At 32.0% G+C, this 16,416-nt stretch overlaps 2 protein-coding genes across 2 annotated transcripts; one reads left to right on the forward strand and one right to left on the reverse strand.

Moving 5' to 3' along the window:
* Window positions 1–1,026: 1,026 nt before the first annotated feature.
* LOC112083873 lies at window positions 1,027–2,279 on the reverse strand. The gene is made up of 6 exons (XM_024151963.1): window positions 2,142–2,279; window positions 1,787–2,057; window positions 1,564–1,663; window positions 1,359–1,483; window positions 1,161–1,251; window positions 1,027–1,081 (listed from the first exon to the last, which is right to left on the reverse strand). The coding sequence occupies exons 1-6, from the start codon at window positions 2,277–2,279 to the stop codon at window positions 1,027–1,029; spliced, it is 780 nt and encodes a 259-aa protein (XP_024007731.1).
* A 9,018-nt stretch (window positions 2,280–11,297) lies between these two features.
* Window positions 11,298–13,050, forward strand: LOC18991663 (tryptophan aminotransferase-related protein 4). Its single transcript, XM_006414981.1, has 5 exons — window positions 11,298–11,584; window positions 11,706–12,012; window positions 12,091–12,389; window positions 12,483–12,763; window positions 12,845–13,050. Exons 1-5 carry the CDS (start codon window positions 11,298–11,300, stop codon window positions 13,048–13,050), a joined length of 1,380 nt encoding a protein of 459 aa, XP_006415044.1.
* The last annotated feature ends 3,366 nt before the right edge of the window (window positions 13,051–16,416 follow it).

Genomic DNA, 16,416 nt, shown 5'->3' on the forward strand with positions numbered 1-16,416 from the left:
TGATATGCACTATTTATAATTTTATGATTATTCGTTTATACAATATTATTTTGATTTATCTGTATGTATTTTTTCTTTCAACGTTGTTTGTAACCACGTAAGAACAACGTTGATATCAACATTTTCGGTGATTTCTTTCTTAGTGTTACGCACAAATCTGATCAATGTCATAGCCAACACTGAGATATTATGTAAATTTTTTTTAATAACTAAACACTAAACAAAGCCTAGATTCTAAGCTAAAAAAATGTGTTAATTTATTCTGTTAATAAGAATAATGAAAAACTCTTTTATATGCGTGTTTAAGGATGTAGTCTTTAGGATTTTAAACTAATAATCTTGGTACGTGTGAGTTTAATAATTTAAAATAGTTAGTAATAATTTTCCAAAGCGCTAAACCTTAAAGATGAGTAAAATATATAGTTTACAATTATTTCCTAAATGGCTAAATATTGAATTTTTTTAATTTTATTATTTGCGTGTAAATATGTGACCATTTTGGGTAAATAGAATTCCATTCAATATTTTTGGCACATAAGTTTACTTTTCTATTTTGTATAACTACCAATAACTACTAAATTTCTAGATTTTCATATGTACTATTTCTTCATATTAAAAATATGTGATTTATTTAGATTCACATTTTTTTATGACTATACAGGTATGTAAGATTTATAAGATAAAATCTTCTAAGGTTACAAAAAATATGATAGAGATATATATATGAATCTTTCAAATTAATGTATATCTGGTTTAACTATTAATTATTATGAATACGAATGTAGTGTATATATGGTTTAACTATTTCTTTCTAAAGTTAACTAATCAGATATTTTAGAGCAGATTATATAAATAACAGCAATTAAAGTTTTTAGATCAAAAACAACATAATTATTTAAACGCAGTACCGAGTTTAAGTTAAAACATAAATAAACATAGTAACGATAACATCACCCCATTAAGTCTTAAACATATGATAAGAGAAATACGAAAACGATAAACTAATAGAACCGCCATTTACGCAAGTCACATTCCATGGTTTCTTGCATCCTCCATTCTCTTCTTGATCTTTTCCCAAATCCTATCCATTATATTTATATATAAGTATAATATTAGTAAATAAACTGAATTTTAAGTAACCAAAAGTTTCTTATACTTACTTTCTACGGTAGATGAGAACCTCGTCAATAGGTGGAGTAACAAAGAAACGTGAGAAGCCAATATTCTCATGATCATGGATGGTTATTTCATCTAAAATAAAAGTCAAGTGAAGAAATCAGAATACAAATATTCATGCGTTTAATTATTTAGGTTATTTGCATGATATAAAACCTCATTAAAATTTATAGATCACATACCTTGATATTTGTTGATCATCCAATCCGTCAATACACAAATCGCAACCGGACCATCTACGCCTACAGTCTGGTTTTTGATATCAACAGCGAAATCACCATGAGCCAAGCAATTAACAGTCCGATCCCTTTGTCAAAATTAAAATTAATAATTATTTTCCTGATTATTTATCATAATTTATATGAATCAAACTTAAAGTATTCTTACTCAAGATTCTTGATAGTGAACTTTAGCGTTTTTTCAGTACTTCCACTTGAGGAATCAGATGTTAAGAGTTCACCAACATTCACCAACACTCCAATAAGATCTGCAAAAAATAAAGTACTTTATTAGCCATGTATGGATAAAATCAAATAATTTTTAAACAACTAAACTATTGTAAAACATTTATCGGGTTTCGATTTTTAAAGAGTGTAAACCAAATTCATACCGACTGGGTACAAGAGATTATAGGGACGATTATAAATATCATCAAAATCAACGAAATTCATGAAGGGATCTTCAGACAATGGCCTGATCCGTGAAGCCTTGGTCTCCGAGTTGAGAGTGATCTGGGATTTGTGTTTAGTAACTCTTTCCTTCCTTTCCCAATCCGACCGAATCAAGCCGAAATTGGTCAGTCTTACCCATCCTCCTTCAAGGCAAACCCTCTCGAAGTACTCATAACACGTAGCACCACAAGTACCATAAATTCTAGAGCCCTGAATTATAAACAAATATAATGTCAATCGCATTATATAACATGTTAAAGTACAATAAAAACATATATGTTATCACGAGCTTACGTGTTCATCAACGAAAACGAATGCTAAGCCTGGATTCCCGTTTCGATGAACAATAAACCATCGCCTCAAGACCTTGACGCCAATGTTCCAGTCGGTCCTCCATGCATGCAAATCACGAACTGCATCATATGAATCCATCACGAAGGATAAGGACTTGGAATTTTTTATGTTTTTTTTTTCTTTTGTTTGGGTTGATATGTTTATTTAAAGAACAACTATTCTTCTTGGTAAGAAAATATATATATATAGGGAATGAACAAAATAAGTAAGTAGGTAGATTCAATGAATTTTGTCAATAGATTATGTATATTTGCAACTTTTCAGAACATACTGTTTAAATTTTTATATAAAGTTGCGACTTTTCAAAAAAATAATTATTGATTCAAAGACTTATATGAATCATGCATTGGTCTATCAATCACTGATGTAGGCTGAATATTCCCAGTAGCATGCATTGGTGTTTAATTTTTTTTTTCAAACTTTAATTTTGATATTTGTATATTATGTATTTTATTAAACAGCGAAACCAAAAAAAATCTATATTAGAGAGATAATACCAAACTTTACATAAATATCTACTTGAATAATGATAAATTTACATATTAAAGATCCATTTAGTATCTAAATTAAAGAAAATCGTACCCTAAACCCTAAAATAAGAATAGATCGTACATATCCAACGATATCCATTTAAATTAGTGGGAAATTTTCTATATTTTATTAAAATGTTATAATATTTCGATATAGACACGCTAATACATGAATTCAGAAGTTAAATTATGTTATATTAACAATCTTCCAATTATACACAATAGTTTTTTTAAAACAATAAATACATACATTTTTTAGGTCATACTTTTTAATGTATAATAATTACCAAATATATTTATTATAAATGTTTTTGTCAATGAAAATTAGAATAAAACATTTCGTACGAATCGTATTTAGATATGAGGATTCTGAGTTAACCAATTCTATTTTAATATTAAATGATAAATACCCAAAAAGAAATTGTTTTAATCAACTAATATGAATAACATGTTAGCTAATAATAAAAATTGAGAAAAACACACTTTAAACCATAGATATATTTTAATCCAACCATGAATATTTTATCTTAGACATTGATAAACATAAAAACTCGTGATTTTGGAGGCTTGCAGCAGAGTATTCTTGAACAGATTCACCACAATCCATTGAGCATATCCCATCATAAAGGAGCCTATTTTAAATATTTATTAATAAAATAAGAAATAATGTATTAATAAAAAATGCTAATAATATAATAAGTAAATAAGTTTATACCTCGTTCTGAGAGCAGCAACAGAGGAAAATTCCTGGTTTAAATAAAACTTAGACGCAGGAGTAACTGACAATGTTACAGAACCATTTCTGATAATGCCCAATACACTTGTACTGATCAAGACAATATTAGTATTATTGTAAATTCTAAACTACTTCAAAATTTTCAGCTTGTTCTCCCCACAACACCATGTTGATCTCTATTCCAGGACCGTTTACAAATCTAAATCACGAAAATAATTAATAGACTGTTTAGTATTTTAAATATCTCAATATCAAATAAATCTTATTCTCAATCAGTCTAAAACCATACCGTTCCATTAGAAGGGTTAGTACAAGCCTCCTAACAACAACTTGACCCTCAATCCGACCATCCGTCTTGTTCACATGCTTCACATAAGCAATGATATCTACAATTCGAATATTAATTAATTAGATTTCTATAACTATCAAATTAAGTAATGGGTACATAATTTTAAAACATTACGTACCATATAGTCTACACACCAAATCGTCTGACCTTGATAAATACCCATAATCCACAAAGAGAAATTTCTCCCTAGGTATTATTTGTACTCCAGATGATAAAGGTGATATCCTTGTTCGCTCAGTTAGCACAATCATGAACTGATTATTAGTAATCTTATAACTCATATCATTATGACGTACATTGAAATTAAACATCTCAATGAGACTGCCTTCGAACAAGTGATCACCATAAACACGTAGAATAGAGGAATGAACTAAAGCTTGAATTATATTTTCCTGTTGGTAATAGAATAATTAAGAATCTATTCTTATATTATGATAAACAAACCAACACATAGCAATATGATAACTTTAATAATGTTAACCTGAGCATCTACTAAAAGAAGATTGTGTCCCCAGAAACCGTTTTTTATCACCGTATATGGATTCCCACTTTCTAATAAGACGTGCTATAGTACGACGACAGGAGCGCTTTGTGGTGAGTTTGTCGAAAGTTAAGTAGTTCATGATGATACCAACCAATCAAGATTTGTTCTACAGATGAAAACGAATTCAATAATATGAAAACAAACTAACAAAGAATCAATTCAAAATTTTACGCAGAAACATAACATATCTTACAGCAATAAGCGATTGATTGCGATGTGGGATTATCAAATACGAATACAGACCTAAGTTTTTAAATAGCTAGCCTGTGACATTTTTTTTTAAAGAGATTAATATAAGTAAATTTAACAAATTTTGTGAACCAATATACAGTAACTAAAATATTTTAGATTTTTTTAAGATGAGATAATAAAAGGTAATATCACAATATGAGATTTGTACATATTCTATTTATTTTTCTTAATATTTATAATAATTACTTAATAATAGAAATTATGTAATTGGTTATTTTAATTTTTTGCAAATTTTAATTTTTGGCAAATATACTAACGATAAACGTATATTTTCGATTTCATAAATATGATTCGATAAACAAAATAAGCATAGACTTAATATAAAGTTCATAATGAAGTATTAAAAGACGAAAGAAATACGAATATGTTCACAATAATATAATATAATAAACACCACTAAAAGAACATTAGTTTTTTCCCCTCATCTCGAAATCCATCTTCTTTGTTGATGACAAAGCTGCTTCGTCATCATCAGTTCCTAGATTAATAACCATTTTTGATTTTTCTTCTTTTTTCCAAAACCTGTAAACAAAAATAGCTTTTTTTAAATAATGACAAATAATAAATAATAATAAGTTTTTACATTACTATAATTACCTTCGAGCAAAAGTTATGGCTCATGGGAATCTAGGATTTAGCTCGAACCTAGATACTCCTCCCTTAGACATTAGATAGATACGACCTACAAAATAAATTTAATCATGTATGATAAGAACTTATATAATTACGATTATTAATTACTCTTAAACATTATGTTAGAATAAAAGCAAACTTTTTTCATTTTTAACAGACCAGTCCGATAGAAAACATGTCAGTGGTAATTGTTCATCAGTCCAGAACTTGTCATTGAATTCGATAGCAATCTGTCCTAACGCGGTACAATCCAAGAACAAACCACTATGCAACAAAAACAAAGAATCGTTATTTTTGCATATTTCTACATTCAGATTATAAGATAAAAAAACGTACTTGTGATCTTTAATTGTAAAGGTGAGGCTTGCTGTTTTTTTTCCTGTCCGCTTGATATACTTGTTATCGTCTTTTACAGTTATCAGCTCGCCAATAGAAATGACAACTCCCAAAATGTCTATAATTTTTTTTCAAAAAACAATGAATTAGTATAAAAAAGTTAAATATATAAGACATTAATAATAAAAATGTAATTAAAGATAAAATATACCAATAGGTTGATCAGGTTCCGTTTTCTGGCCAAGTATGTCAGCAAAAGTGTATGACCCTACGGAATCATCTTCTTAAATTGGATTTGTATCGACGATAACAGTGTTCATACATATCTTGATACTAATGCCAATTAGAGTGTTTGGTTCTTCGAGAGGATCATCGAATACGATAAATTCTGAGATACTTTTATGGTCTCCTTCTTCGATTGCCTTCTCATAATGTTTACATAGATCTTCATTATATACATAGGCTTGAATTCGTTCACCCTTTGTATAGAAAATGGTTAAAGCGGTAGAAAATATTATCTATAAAACTGAACTTAATGTAAAGTATGTTATAGTTTTAAAATATGAAATACCAACCTCTTCATCCATCAACAGAAATTGCAAAGAATCTACTCCCGTTCCAGACTTCTCAACCCATTTTTTTAATACCTTAACTCTAATACGCCAATTGGTTTTATCATCATGTAGATCAGAAATGAGATTGTACGACTCGATTACCTGTAATCAGACTATGAGAATTATATACTTCAAAGTAACTTATCTAAAAATCAAGATCAAGATATATAAATATACCAATGTTAGACGTTAAGACATAATACTAAATTCGCTCGATAGTCACTACGAAAACAACACCAACCTCAGAATCACGATTTAATGTTTTTAAATTCCCGTATATTTTATATCTTTACAATCGTGAGAACCGATTTCAGTATATACATTTGAATAACAAAAACAACAAAAAAACTTAAAGTAGAGATATTCTGGATATCGTAATCGGGAGGAAATCCTAAAAATATCGTCACAATCATATAAAATCTAAATTAAAACAGAAATAAAAGGTAAATTTCTACAACACAGGCAAACAAATCAACTATTTTACAATCCGAGGAGAAAAAATCGCATACCTTGAGCACAAGATGCCAGTAATTGCGAGATAGACAGATCTGTTTGTTGCCTTTTTTTTCTTTTGTGAAATCGTCGTGTTTTTACAAACTTAGGAAATAACGAAAATAGCATAATAAACTAAGATATCGTAATAAATATGGAAATATTATAATCATAAAATTATATACATTGGCCCATAACTTTGGGCTTTACCCATGTGCTAAAAGGTTTAGATTAAGTTGGCTTTGGTAAAAGAATAATCAATCGTTCAAGGTGTAGGTAAGACAGAAATAGAACACTATGATATCACGTCCATAAAACATCTTTAATCGATTCCATAGAATAGATAGTTGAACTAAAGGAAGCATTACAAATTAAGAAGAAAATTCTAGAAACATACATAACTAATAAAACCATAATGCCGAGATAAAAGTTTGATGAATGATTATCCTAAAAGATAACTAAAAAATAATTATCATTATAACATATAATAGATGCTCAATAGTTGGCATATGGAAAAATCAAGTGCTTGGTGCAGTTCCAAACATGCACAGGATTCACAAAGGCCTTTTCATCGAGAAGAAACCTATACAAATCACGCAAAACATAGGAAGAGGTCCACTCACCCGCTGCATGAAACTCATCAATATAATGGTCATCATCTTCGGAAAGAATTCCTATAGCATAGCAAGCACCTTTAAATGTTGAATATCGAACATTGTTCACAGTCCTTAGATCCTCAAAATAACATGCTCCTCTCCTCACCTTCAACAAAAGTCTTAAATAGTAAAGATCACCAGATGTTAAGGGACAACTCTCCAACAGAAACACTCGTGAAATTCGAGATAAACGCCGTCTCCAACATGCTCGCTCAATATCCCAAGCCCACTCTGAAGCAAATTGTGGATACGTCAACTCCCGTGCTTCAGGATGAAGACGATTACATTCCATCCAAGCTTCCCATTTGCTCTTTTTGTCAGAGCTAGACGTTCCATCATCTTCCGATGATACACACGGCGGAGATGGAAGGTGAACAGGTAGGAATCCAACACCTATAGAGTTTAAGCATAAATATTTCAATATTTTGGATAATAATCAAAACATATAAACTTATGCTAAGTTATTGCTATGTGGTTTTGGTGATATCAAACACATCATTAAAATGAATAATAATCAAAACACATTACCTCTTAGAGACATATTCCAGTAAGTGTATATAACGTAACACCGAAAAAGGGAGTCCTGAAAATATTTTTAAAATATGTATGCAAACATTATGAGAAACAAAACTACATATATCTAATACTAAAATAGACAAAACTAAAGCATACAATACTAAAGTACACAATACGAAAGCACTCTAAAAGAGACATCTTACAGTCAAAGAAATACGAATATAAAAAAATATTGAAACCCCAAAGCGTAAGAATTATGATACAAATTAAGATAATGACAAGATGATGATCTTCTTAACTTAACATGGATTTATTATAAACCAAACGATTAAATCAAACAGGGTTAATAAAAAACGTATAGAATGCGTTTAAAAACAATTACACGAAACCTAGAATCTGGATATAAGGAAGAATGCGTTTACAACTATAATATCCTCTTCAAAAGAACAGAGTCAAAAGACTACAATATAAAAACAGCAACAACATAAAACACACACAAAAATAATAGATAATGAAAACGACGCAAAGAATGAAGGAATTGCATATTCGAAAGTTTAACCTAGTTTTTTTTCCTCAAGCAATATAAAGAACGAATATAGGGGACGCATTTTTATAGTTTTTCAATAAAAGGGTTTTCACTGCTAGGGTTTCGGTTAGACTGAATAATTGTTTTCCTATTTTGGTGAAAGTTCCATTTTTTTATATACGTAAATTAAACATTTTTAAAAAATTATTTCCGGATTGATCTATCTAATTACCTTAAAACAATATGAACAGTCTATTAGCATTTCAAGGATCATCTAGAATATCAATTACTTTGTATTAAAAATATCAATTACTTTGTAAGCACACAAAGCATCTTTGCAGTTCTATTGCTATGTGAATGAGACAAGTCGTTTTTATCTTTCTAAAAAATAACTGTAAACAATACTTGTATGGATAATGGTGTGAATAAGTAGACCAATTCATGAATATATAGAACGAATATGATGAGCACGGGATCCACATTACATTAAAAATATTCGATAATACACAAAAACACATATATAAAAAACTCAAAATATGATAATAATCTAATTCATATTATATAGCCCAAACCGAAAAGAACATTCACAATAAAATAATAGCGAATATAAGGTCGTGACGAATAACATGAAGGCAAATCAAAACATATAAAAAACTACGAATCCATAACACCCAATAAAAGGTTCTGTTGATATATTAAAAAGGTATCTAAAACATTATCAGAAACAGAACATATAATGGATATTCAAGAATCGGCAGAGGGAAAGATCAAGTGCTTGACGCAGTTCCAAACATGCGCAGGATTCGCTAATGCCTTTGCCCTGAGAAGAATCCTAAACAACACACGCAAAGCATGCGAAGAGGACCATTTACTCGCTTCATAAAATCCAGCAATAAACTCATCATCGTCTTCGGATACCAATCCTATAGCGTAGCAAGCATCTTTGAATGTTGAATATTGAACACTGTTGACGGTCCTAAGATCAGAAAAACAAAGCGCTCCTCTTCTCACCTTCAACAAAAGTCTTAAGTAATAAAGTTCACCAGATGACAATGGACAACACTGCAAGAGAAAGACTTGAGAAGTTTGAGATAAACGGCGCCTCCATTTTGATTGTTTACGATCCCAAACCCATTCCAAAGGGAATTGAGGATACGTCAATTCCCTTGCTTCAGGATGAAGACGATTACATTCCATCCAAGCTTCCAGTTTACTCTTCTTGCCCAAACCAGATGTTTCCTCATCATCTGAGAACGATTGCGACAGTGGAGGGAGGTGCACAGGTAGGAATGGAACCCCTAATCAATGTTAATAATATACATATCAAATATAAACGATTAAACGTTTTAACCAATAAAAATATGAAAACTTAAGATAGGTGCTGATAAATAACAAATACCAGCCGAAGACATATTCCAAAAAATTATATACGATGAAACACTGGCTAAGAGTATCCTGAAAAGCACAGAGTCAAGAGATCAGCAAGTACAATATGGCAAATTAAAAAAAAAACGTACAAAAATTTTAATATAAGAATCAAACAACAAAGAAATACAAGAAACACTAAAAGAAGTACATATAAAGAAAAATACATTAAATTATAGCCTAAAAGATCATAATAGAAACGATTAGGTTAAGAGATAAGTAAGTATACCTATAGGAGTTCTGAACGTGTATAAGCAGGCCGTCCTAAAATAACAAAAAACAATAGTGATCGGACAAAAAGCAACATAGTGTTAGTTTTAAGCTAGAGACTGTAAACCAATAAGGGTTATACGAAACAACATAAAAAGATCGTATAAATACACTACACGAAACCGTTACGATGAATGAAAAGGATGAATGTGTGATTGGGTACACAAATTCAATATCCTCTCAAGCGGATGAACCTACAATATGAAACCAACAAAACCAAAAGAAAAAAGAAAAGCAAACAAAAAAAAATTTGAAATCAAAAACCAAAACGAAATAATATAAAACATGCGGCTAACAGAACTTACATGAGATAATCGAAGAGGAAGAATCAAATAGCAATTCAATATCCTTCTCAAAAGATCAGCGTGCGCTCTTAGATCCAGTATCGTCCTCAAAAGATCTGCCTACAATAGAAAGCAACATTAACATCAAAATTATTCCAAAGAAAAAAGCAAGCAATATATAAACGCAAATCAAAACGCCGCAGAACTCAAACAAATAAAGAAAATATTGCATATGAGAAAATTTGACCTAGGGTTTATCTAAAACGATTTGAAAGAATGAACGTATGAGACTTATTTATATAAGTGTTTAAGATTAGGGTTTAGGTCGGTAGATTTCGTTTAGGTCACGTAAAAAATGGGCCGTGAATATTTGAATGGGCTTACGATATTGTTTTCCGCGAGTTTCTTTAAAAAAATTTGGTTAATATATTCAAAATTAATTATTCTCATTAAGGGGTAAGAGGTAATTAACCAGTTGAAACTCAATGAGAGGCCTCCATTGCTTATTCTGAACCCAATTTTAGTAGTATAGATGTGCTAATATAAGGGACCCGCTAATATAGTCGAAAGAAATGACCTTTAATAATGAAAGAAAATTTGAATAATCTCAAGGACTTCCCCTCATTATTAAAGGTAACTTTTTCAATTTATATTAGCACATTTCAATTATCATTGTCAAGTTTTATTTATTATGCACTTGCACATTTTTTCCATTCCATTTGTTTTTTTATATTTATTTTGGATCTACAAGAGTTAAAATTATATTTTGTCAGAATAATAAACAAGTTGACCTGTTTTATTCATTTTTTTAATCGGAGTTTCTTCAATCAGAGTTTCAGAGAAATCCATAAAAAAGATTTGTGAGATGTGTGTTTTTCCATTATAGTAAAAGTTCCACTCTTTGATACTTTTTCCTACAGATCAAAACTAAACATGATGGAGAAGAAGCTACTCGTAGCAGCGTCAATCATCTTGAATCTCATATTCACAATTCATATTCTTTATAACAAAGATTCAACCACATGGAATCCGACGTGGACCAATAGAGCTGCTCTAGAAGCAGAGGATGCAGCCTCTGTTTCTTGCTCAGGCCATGGCAGAGCTTACGTGGACGGTCTTGGTGCTCTTGACGGCAACAAACCTCCTTGTGAATGCAACAACTGCTACACCGGCACAGATTGCTCCATTCTTGTCGCAGATTGTCTTGTTGATGCTAACTCGTATGAAACAACTTCTGATCTTCCCTTTGTTTTTGGAGCTTTAGATTTTGATTGTCCAGCTAATGCTATAAACTTTTGGATTGAGTTTTATATTTTCTTTTGTTTTTATTGGGTTTTGAAGAGGAGACCCTTTGTTCTTGGAGCCATTCTGGATGCAAAAGTCAGAGGGAAGTGCGGTTGTTGAATCAGGATGGCACATGATGAGTTATTCATACTACGCATATGGCTCGTTTGTGTCTCAAGAGCTCGAGAAGGTCATTAGGAAACTGCATAATGTAGTGGGAAACGCAGTTACTGATAACAGATTCGTAATCTTTGGAAATGGAGCTACGCAATTGATTGCAGCCTCTGTTCATGCCCTGTCCCGGACAAACTCATCATCATCATCATCACCTGCAAGACTTTTGGCTTCTGTTCCATTTTACAATGTAAGGAAAAAAAAGCTCTGTTCTTGGCTTTTGTATGTAAACAAAACTGGTTTTTGATTCAGTCTGTGTTGTGTGAAGATGTACAAGAATCAAGCGGACTTCTTTTATTCAGCAAATGTCAAGTTTGGAGGAGATGCATCTGCGTTGAAGGAGAGCGAGGACAATGATAATGTCACACAAGTTATAGAGGTGGTGACATCTCCTAATAATCCAGATGGGAAGATGAGAAGAGCGGTTCTTGATGGTTCCAATGTCAAAACAATACATGATAATGCTTATTACTGGCCTTATTTTTCACCTACTACACATCCAGTTGATGAAGATTTGAGCTTGTTTAGTCTTTCAAAGACTACAGGTCATGCTGGCTCAAGATTCGGGTGATTTAGATTTGCATTTCTAGTCCTCTAACTTTGGGTCGGTTTTTGGTTTGGTCACAAGAACTCATTATTGGTTTTTTTTTTTGGTTGCAGATGGGCACTGGTGAAAGATAAAGCTGTTTATGAAAGAATGAAAACATATATAAATCTAAGTAGTTTGGGAGTTTCAAGAGACTCACAGCTTCGTGCTCTGCAATTGCTCAAAGTAGTGCTTGGTGATGGAGGCGAGGAGATATTCAATTTCGGCTACAAAACATTGAAGAAGAGATGGGATACACTGAACAAGATCTTTTCAATGTCCAATCGTTTCTCGTTGCAGACAATCAAACCAGAGTACTGCAACTATTTCAAGAAAGTCAGAGACTTTACTCCATGTAGGTTATTTCTTCTAGTGCAAGGAAGCTGTTGATACATTTTGTTCTTTTTTAAAATGTATATAACTTGTTTGGTTAAAGCTTATGCGTGGGTGAAGTGTGAGAGAGTAGAAGACACAAACTGCTATGAGATTTTCAGAGCGGCAAAGATAACAGGACGTGATGGCAACGTGTTTGGATCAGAGGAAAGGTTTGTGAGATTGAGTCTCATCAGATCACAAGACGACTTTGATCAACTCATTGATATGTTGAAGAAGTTAGTCCCTCGAGGAGCTGATTCCATATGAAAAGCATGATTTTTTGTCATCAAAATGTCTTCAATACGTTATGCATATTCTATGAAGGCTTTGTACTTATCGTAAACATTGTTGGATAATTATCCACATAAATGGATTAGGTAACAAAGTTAAGTAATTCCACTTATTTTACCTACCACCTTTCGTCTCCTTAATATAAATATATGTGTTGTACAACAATAATGAGAAGTGATTCGATTAAGTGAGAAACAATTCTCTGCTCCCTCTCTCTCTCGCAAAACAAAGACTAATACAATATATATATATAGTCTTACCTATATAATATATATAGAAAGATAAAGTTTATAACACGTTATCAGAACGAACGTCTTCTGATCCGTTTTTATACCAGAAGAGATAAACTTTTAAATTTATGTTCCATCTATTTCAAATTTATATATTATTTCGGGATGATAGGTTCCGTCTTCTCTGAATCGTTGATTTAAATTTATGTTCAATTTATTTTCAAGTTTACGGGATGATAGGCTCTGCCTTCCCTAAAACAATCGTTCTGATGGGTTATACATTTACGATCATCTGATCATATGGTCGACTATGTCTCCTCGGATCATAAATATAGAGGAAAAGGTTAACCTCCTCCTTGATTTTATATTTATGGAGTAGAAAGTTATACCTCCTCCTTAAAACTATGGTAGGCTCTGCCTCTTCAATTATATAAAAGGTTATGTCATCTATCTGATAAGGATGCTGAACTCAGGAACAAAAGAACTAGATAAGATTCTGAACAGTCAAATAAGAAGAGTGAGAAAGTCAGGTCTAGGATATATATTTTCATTATATATGCATATTCAAAAGTTTTTATCATGTTTCTTTAAAACTAAAATTTAAATTGATTTTTTAGCTAAATATATGATATACATACATGTATCATGTTAAATTTGACGAAACTTGAAATCCCTGCCCTTGATGTGTCTGGAAAAAAATACATGTCATGGACAGTAGGTGCAAAAATGCATCTAAGAGGAAACGGGTTTCTCGATACCATTGATAAGTCGAGAAAAAGGCTAAAGCCATGATATTTTTGCTCCACCACATCGATAATAGTTTTTAAACAGGAATACATCACGAAAGAAGATCCTGCAGATCTTTGACAATCACTCAAAGATAGGTTTGATCACTAGAAATATGTGATCTTACTTAAAGCCAAACATGAGTGGTTAAACCTCCGGTTTCAGGATTACAAAAGTGTTGGTAAAATATAATTCTCCGATGTTCGAAATTACTTTCAGGATGAAGTTATGTGGACAGGAGGTAAGTAATTCCGATATGATCGAAAAACTCTCCAAACATTTTATCCTGGAAATATAATCCTGCAACAACAATACCGGGAAAATGTTACACCACCTACTCGGAGTTGATGCAAATCCTCCTTGTAGCTGAACAAAATAATCAGCTCGTGATGTTAAACCATCAAACTCGTCCAACTGGATCAGCTATTCCCAGAAGTGAATGTTGCATCATCCAGTCAAAATAATAGGACTGAACGTGGATGCGGGCACGGTCGAGGCCGTAACTGCGATCACGGACGAGGTCGTGGACGAGAAAGATAAAATGATGTTGGTCGGGAAGCAGAAAAGCAAAAAGAAATTGTTTGTTACAGATGAGGCATAAAAAATCATAGGACATGTACCTGTCGTAGGCCAAGACATTTAGCTGATCTGCACTGAGCATCACAAAATGCCAAAGAAAAGGATAAAGGAAATGATTTTGAAACCAATTTCATCTCTGATGAAGTTGGACCTTCCTTTGATGGCATAAGTGATTATACTCATCTTGATATCGCTAATTTCCTTGTTGATCCTGAAGAATCAACGGAAACAAAGCGAGTAAGGTCGATGTAATATATAGACTTCTTGAAGAAGATAAAAAAAAACCAATGTAATTTTAAATAAGAGTTGTAATATATTTTTGTTAACAAGAAAATATTTTTCTTAATATAAAATAACTTTGAAAATCATGTTTTTATTAATGCATTTTTTTTTTCATATTGTGATTCAGAACATGTCATCGTTTGAGATTTAGGATGGAGATACATGTCGAGCAGACAGTGCTACGATACATACTATACTTAAAGATAAAAAATACATACTATATTCAAAATAAAAGACTCCGCCGAAAATGTGAGTACCATATCTGGTAATGCAAACATTATAACAGACTCCAGAAAAGCTAATTTTTCCATGCGAAGGGGGACAAATTGGAAATAAGTGATACATTATATTCTCCCAAATCTAGCAGGAACCTGTTAAGTTTTAAAGATATCCGAGGAAATGGATATCATATAGCAAGTACAAATGAGAATGACATTGAATATTTTTGCTTTACGTCTGATAGGAAACATGTATTGGAAGAATTACCAATGATGTTCTATGAGTTATATTGCACAAAAATAAATATGACTGAATCTTATGTTGTAGTAAACCCGGGGTTTACAAGTACATTTAGAGTATGGCATGAAAGATTTGGCCAACCTGGATCATTCATGATGAGAAAGATTATGCAAAATTTGAGTGGCCACCCATTGAAAAACCAGAAGATTTTTCAATCAGGAGAAATTTCATGTCAGACATGTTCTAAAGAAAAACTTATAACTAGGTCCTCGCCAGCCAAAGTTGGAAATGAATCTCATGTATTCTTAAAGAGAATACATGGTGATATATGTGGGTCGATTCACCCACCGTGCGGGCTATTTAGATATTTTACGTTATTAATTGACGTATCTAGTAGATGGTCACATGTGTATCTATTGACCACAAGAAATATGGTTTTTGCAAAATTCATTGCCCAAATAATCAGGTTGAGAGTGCAATTCCCTGATTATGCTATAAAGAAAGTCAGGCTTGATAATGCTGGTGACTTCACTTCAGCGGCCTTTAATGACTATTGTATGTCATTGAGAATCGTTGTTGAGCATTCGATCCCACATGCTCACACACAAAATGGCATGGTTGAGTCTTTGATAAAACGATTGCAGTTGATTGCAGGACCGTTAACATTGAGAACAAAACTCACGATTACAGTATGGGGACATGCTATATTACATGTTGGGGCGTTGGCTCTGATGAGGCCAAGTGCATATAATGAATATTGCATAATACAGTTAACATCTGGTAAGGAGCCAAATGTGTCTCATCTCCGTATTTTTGAATGTGCGGTCTATGTCCTGATAGCCCTGCCGCAAAGAACAAAAAAGGGACCACAAAGGAGATTGGGAATATATATCGACTATATGTCACCAAGTATAATTAGATATCTTGAACCGGTAACTGGAGATATGTTTATGGCACGTTTTGCCGATTGCCACTTTGATGAAAATGAATTTCCCGCGTTGGGGGG

The sequence above is a fragment of the Eutrema salsugineum genome, unplaced genomic scaffold, assembly GCF_000478725.1.
Source record: "Eutrema salsugineum unplaced genomic scaffold, Eutsalg1_0 scaffold_5, whole genome shotgun sequence".
Lineage (NCBI taxonomy): Eukaryota > Viridiplantae > Streptophyta > Magnoliopsida > Brassicales > Brassicaceae > Eutrema > Eutrema salsugineum.